Source organism: Portunus trituberculatus, chromosome 9 (genome assembly GCF_017591435.1).
Source record: "Portunus trituberculatus isolate SZX2019 chromosome 9, ASM1759143v1, whole genome shotgun sequence".
NCBI lineage: Eukaryota > Metazoa > Arthropoda > Malacostraca > Decapoda > Portunidae > Portunus > Portunus trituberculatus.
Genome location: NC_059263.1, coordinates 9,478,857 through 9,485,040, shown reverse-complemented (window position 1 = coordinate 9,485,040; position 6,184 = coordinate 9,478,857). Strand labels below are relative to the sequence as shown.

Here is a 6,184-nt window from a genome sequence, read left to right as displayed (position 1 = left end):
GGGTGGGGGGAAGGAAGCACCTCCTCCTCTGCTGGGGGTGGGTAGGGGAAGTATTTTCTTAGCCGTGTACCTCAAGTCTTTTCGCTGGCGGCCTTCATCCAGCCCCCCTCCGGTGCCTCCGTCAGCATGGCCGCCGTGCCTCCTGCTCCGGGGGAGACACAGGGCACCCTGGATCCCCGCAGGAAGACTCTGGCGGCTGCTGTGGCAGGCATCCTGCAGGAGGCGGGGTTCCTGGCATTTGAGAAGGCAGCCCTGGGCACCCTGACGGAGATGCTGCAGAGCTGTGAGTGTCGCGCTGCTCAGGTCACACTCACTGTCATGCATTGCTGTTGTAGTGATACAGGGGAGGGTACTGCCAGGCTGGGCACAACTGCCTAACATCTATAACAGTATTACACCCATTAACACCAGCTTTCTTTCATCTATGTATGTTATGTACTAGTTTATATATTTATTTATTTTTAGTTATGTGTTGATTTGTTTCGTTTATTTATTTATTTTATTTATTTTTCATTTTTTTTTTTTTTTTTTTTTTTTTTTTCATTCTCACTCAGACATACCCACAATTTCTCCTACACCATTACATTCTGTACCACTTCTGTGTAATGCACTCACACACTCCCAAGCACCCTACCACCACAATGTACTTGTAATGAACTAACTTTATACCACTTGACTCGTGTGACAAGCAATGAATGGTGTGTGGTATACATTCATCTGTTACTACATTGTGATATTCATTATGTTTTTTTTTTTTTTTTTTTTTTTTTTCCATGGCCAGTTTCCCTCACATAGAAAAAAAAAGAAAAAAAACATGATCTTATTTTTCACTCCTTTCACCACATCATACCACATATTCTCACCTCTCACCACACCAGGTTATTTTTTATCATTATTCTCTCACCACATATCACATCACTCATTATTCTTATTGTACCAGATCATATCACTCATTATCATCATCCTCTCACCACACACTATACATCAGATCACCCATTATTTTCACCACACATTCCATCACTCATTTATCCTCATCCTCTCACCACATCTCACAATTTATCATCTACACCTTCCTACCACACACCACCACTCATTACTCTCACCTTCTACTACATCACATCACTCATTATTTCCACCACACACCACCTCACATCACATTATTCTCACCACACATTCATTTTTCTCACCCTCTTACCTTATACCACAATTTATTATCCTCTCTCTTTCACCACACACCACACCACGTCACATCACATTATTCTCACCACACACCATACATCACTCATTTTTCTCACCCTCTCAACACATGCCTTAATTCATCATCCTCACTCTCTCACCACACATCACATCACATCACCCATTATCCTCATCTCTCATCACATCACTAATCAATTTTTGCACCCCTCTCACCCCATCACCTGGCCCACAGTGCTGCGGGAGATAGGCCGCAGCACTCGGGCATACTCGGAGTTGGCCTATCGTACGGAGCCAGTGGGTGCTGATGTGGTGATGGCGCTGGTGGACATGGGCATCACTCTAGAGGGCCTGCAGGTGTGTGTGTGTGTGTGTGTTTATTAGTGTTATTTTGGTTTGTCTTTCTATTATCTTCTATTTATTTTCTAGATGTTTATTTGATGTTGTGTTTCTATCGTCTCTTGTGCTTTTATTTAGTTTTATTGTATTTTTTTCTTTTTATTGTGTGGTTGTGCTCCTTGTGTTTAATCTGTTCATGTATTTTTTATCTTTTATCTTGTTTTTTCCTTAATATATCAAGTGGGATTATGTGCTGTACAGTATACACTACCATCATACACTTCCAGATGTTTTTGAACCAAATTAATGTTGATACTGTCTTAAGTTGGTATTGTTTTGTGGGCATTAAAATCTGTGTGTGTGTGTGTGTTTGTCAGAGGTTAGATAAATATAGTTATGATGTTTCTCACTGTTCAGAATAATGGTTGTGTTTTATAAGTCATAGAGATAGTGATATGCAAACTTGGGGAAAGGATAGTGACTTATGCATTTTGAATGAATAGATAAGTATAGGAAAGTAAGGGATGGTGTATGTAAATGACTTCTCTGTCTCCACCTATCTTTCATTTATAAATTTACCTAGTCTTCTTTTCAGTGCTTCCTAACAAATGGGATATCGTTTCCCTCAACGATTCATCCTCGTCTATATATCTTTTTAACAATCTCTAAATATTTTTACTCCCATGTTTCATCTTTATCTATAAATCTACCACATCTTCCTAACACTGCCTAATAACACACCTCTAACACCACTTTTAATCCTCAACTATAAATCTACCTAATATTCTTTTTAACACTCCTTAAATATTTCTATGCCTGATTTTTCATCTTCATCTATAAATTTACCACATCTTCCTAACACTCACTAATAACACAGATATCTCTTAACACCACTTTAATTCCTCATCTATTAATCTACATAATATTCCTCCTAACACTCCCTGATAACATCACTTAACCCTTTCAGTACTGGGATGCATTTTTAACATGAGTTTTTGGTATGATTAGATGATTTTATTTTTATCAGGAAGGGTCTATGGAAGTCAGAAGATTAATGGCCAGAGTTTTCACTATTTTAATCGCCACATAAGTTTCTGAAGTTGTATAAAATCACCTAATAGTAAGCAAAATAGATATGAAAACTGGAGGGGTTGACATTCATCTATAAATTTTCCTTAACTTTGTAACTCTCCCTGATAATACAGACTCATCACAGAACAGGACAGAGAAAGGGACAGAACATTGATGCATTTCTCCCACACAGATGTTCCGTTCGCGGCCCAACAGAGTGGTGATCACGGCGCCCTCACAGCAGGTGGACCTCAAGCAACACAATGTCCTGCAGGTCGGGGATAAGAAGTCACACCCGGCACACATCCCTGACCACCTGCCACCCTTCCCTGACACGCACACCTACTGGTATGGCCCCTTCCTGTGTTATGCTCTCTCTCTCTCTCTCTCTCTCTCTCTCTCTCTCTCTCTCTCTCTCTCTCTCTCTCTCTCTCTCTCTCTCTCTCTCTCTCTCTCTCTCTCTCTCTCTCTCTCTCTCTCTCTCTCTCTCTCTCTCTCTCTCTCTCTCTCTCCATTGTAGTAACTGATGAGGGAACAAGTGGACAAATATTTACAGTGTTCACTCAGCTATCAGTTTGTGTGAAAGAATTTATTAACCTCTTCAGGGACATATTTTTACCATGAGATTTGTATACAATTAGACTATTTGTATAGTTTTATGGAGGTCAGAATATTAATGGCCAGAGTCTTCACTATTTCAATCCTTACAAGTTTCTGAAGCTGTATAAAATGATCAAATAGTAAGCAGAAGGAATATGAAAATGCCTCATGGTACTGAAAGGAATTAGATGGACAGGTTTAAGTGCAGGTTTATTTCCATCTGAGTGTGAATAAGATTGTCTAGAATTTGATGCATTGATAGAATATAAGGATAAGTAAGGACAAAGAAATAGATCACTAGTTTGTTAAGCCCACTTTTTTTTTTTTTTTTTTTTGTAAGAAGGGAAAATCTGGCCAAGGGTAACAAAAGTGATTAAACAAAAAAGCCCCACTCAGATGCCAGCCCCCGAGCAGGTCCGTCTGAGAGAGTTAGCCAAAAGAATGGGATAAATGTCTTGAAACATCTCTAGCTCTGAACCCCTTCAGTACCATGGCACATTTTCATATTCATCCCTATTTACTGTTTGACAATTTTACAGTGCATCAGAAACTTGTATAAGGATTAGAATAGTGAAGACTCAGGCCATTAATCCTCTGACTTCCATAGACCCTTCCTAATGTTAATAAAATCATCTGCTTCAGTATTTCTGTCTTCCTACGACTTGACTTCTTTTAAGAGGGAGGTATCAAGACATTTCTTTCCTAATTTTTGCTAACTCTGTACTTATTTTTATTTTCTTTATTTTTTTTCCGCTTGGCTGGCCTCTCTTGCATAAAAAAAAAAACACACACACACCAAAAACTCAAGGTAAAAATGTGTCCCAGTACTGAAGAGGTTAAATGCATTCAGGTCATAGGAAGATGGAGATACAGAAGCAGGTAGGCTGAGTGATGTAAGTGATGGTGGTTGATGGTTGTTGTGTTGTTGCAGCTTCTCCCACACGTACAAGCAGCCGGTGACAGAGTACGAGGCGATCCGAGAGAAGGCCGCAGCACAGAAGAGGGACATAGAGAGAGCGCTGACCAAGTTTGCCACCAAGACCAGAGACACACAGAATCTTTTCCTCACTGATGACAAGGAGTATTTATGTAAGTTGCTCTTCTTCACTAGCTTTCTCTCTCTCTCTCTCTCTCTCTCTCTCTCTCTCTCTCTCTCTCTCTCTCTCTCTCTCTCTCTCTCTCTCTCTCTCTTTTCCTCTTTTTTTTTTTTATATAAGGGGAAATCTGGTTATGAACAACAAAAATCATGAAACTAAAAGGCCTACTTAGATGCCAGTCCCCGAGCAGGTCTGAGAGAGTTAACCAAAAGAATGGGATAAATGTCTTGAAACCTCCCTCTTCAATGAGTTCAGGTCATAGCAAGATGGAAATACAGAAGCAGGTAGGGAGTTCCGTACCCCATTATGCCACACTTCTGTTATTACCTACCCTTTCTTTAATCCACCTCCTTCACCATTCTTCTCTCTGTGGACCCCATCACCCCATCACCTCTAATAATACCACATCTTTCTTTAATCCACCTCCTTCACTCTTCTTTCCCTCTGAATCCCATCACCCCATACTTCTGTTAATACCATCCCTTTCTATCCACCTCCTTCACCATTCTTCTCTCTCTGGACCCAATCATGCCACCTCCTTCTTTATCTACCTCCATCACTCTTTCTCCCTCTGGACTCCATCATCCTACTCTTCTCTTTAATTCACCACCGTTCCACCTCCTTCACCAGCCTTCTCTCTCTGGACTTCATCATCCTACTCCTTTATTTAATCTTCCTCTTTCGCCATTCTTTCTCTCTGGACTCCATTGTACCACCTTCTTTTATCCACATTCACCATTTTTCTCCCTCTGGACTCTATCATCCTACTCCTCTCTTCTCCCTTTGTACTCCATCATGTCACCCTTTTCTCTCATCTATCTCCACCATTCATTCTCTCTGGACTCTATCATGCCACCCCTCCCCCCCCCTTTTTTTTTTTTTCCATCACCTCCACCTTTCTTTCTCTCTCTGGACTCCATTGTACCACCTCCTTGTTTTATCCACCACCTTCATTCTTCTCTCTCTGGACTTCATCATGTCACCTTTTCTATCCACCTCCTTCACCAGCCTTTTTTTTCCTTCACAGTGGTGGCAGTCGAGCCAAATCCCAAGGCATATCTGGATGCCCTGATGCCACGGGACCAGGTCTTTGAGGAGGAGGAGGAGCACCACACCAAGAAGAAGAGAAGGATAGTCACTGAAGAGAGTGACCCAGGACAGGTGAGTTGTTTTTGTTGTTTTTGTCCACCACTGTTGTTGGTCTGGGATTCTGCCTGGGTTAGAGGAATTGTGTAATAGTGTTTGGTCTTTTAATCCCTTTAGTACTGAGACACTTTTTCTATCTTGAGTTTTGTGTACAATTAGACAGTTTTATTTATATTAGGAAGGGTCTGTGGAGGTCAAGATCAATGGCCACAGTCTTCACTATTTCAATCTCCCCACATGAGTTTTTGAAGCTGTATAAAATCTTCAAGTAATAAGCAGAATGAATTTGAAAATGCATCATGGTACTGAAGAGGTTAATTCCTTCAATACTGAGATGCATTTTTACCATGAGTTTGAGTGTGGTTAGACTGTTTTATTTCCATTAGGAATGGTCTGTGGAGGTGAGAAGATTAATGGCCAGTCTTTTTTCCCCCAACATAAATTTCTGAAGCTGTATAAAATCACCACATAGTAAGCAGGATGAATGTAAAAATGTGTTGTGGTACTGAAGGTGTTAAGTAAAATTCTCAGGATCAGTAATCAGGATAGAACAAGAAATAATAACTTGAAAAAGCATTGGTAGTAGTGATTGTTGTAGCAGCATCACCAAGACAATTTTTTCTCTTCCTCGCAGGAGAAAGATAGGATGAATACAAGGAGAGAAAGCGAAGATAGAAATAATTGGGAATATTCTTGAAGTTATAGAAGTGATAGCAGTAGTAGTAGTAGTAGTTATT

General features: G+C 40.4%; 1 protein-coding gene across 1 annotated transcript in view; it reads left to right on the top strand.

The window, feature by feature from the left end:
- Positions 1 to 119: 119 nt before the first annotated feature.
- LOC123501539 (transcription initiation factor TFIID subunit 8-like) overlaps positions 120 to 6,184 on the top strand; it is a 7,992-nt gene continuing 1,927 nt past the window's right edge. Inside the window, exons 1-5 of the mRNA XM_045250398.1 lie at positions 120 to 283; positions 1,430 to 1,551; positions 2,798 to 2,952; positions 4,136 to 4,293; positions 5,329 to 5,462. Coding sequence (XP_045106333.1) covers positions 127 to 283; positions 1,430 to 1,551; positions 2,798 to 2,952; positions 4,136 to 4,293; positions 5,329 to 5,462 — 726 coding nt within the window. The 5' untranslated portion in view covers positions 120 to 126. The remainder of the gene's footprint in view (positions 284 to 1,429; positions 1,552 to 2,797; positions 2,953 to 4,135; positions 4,294 to 5,328; positions 5,463 to 6,184) is intronic.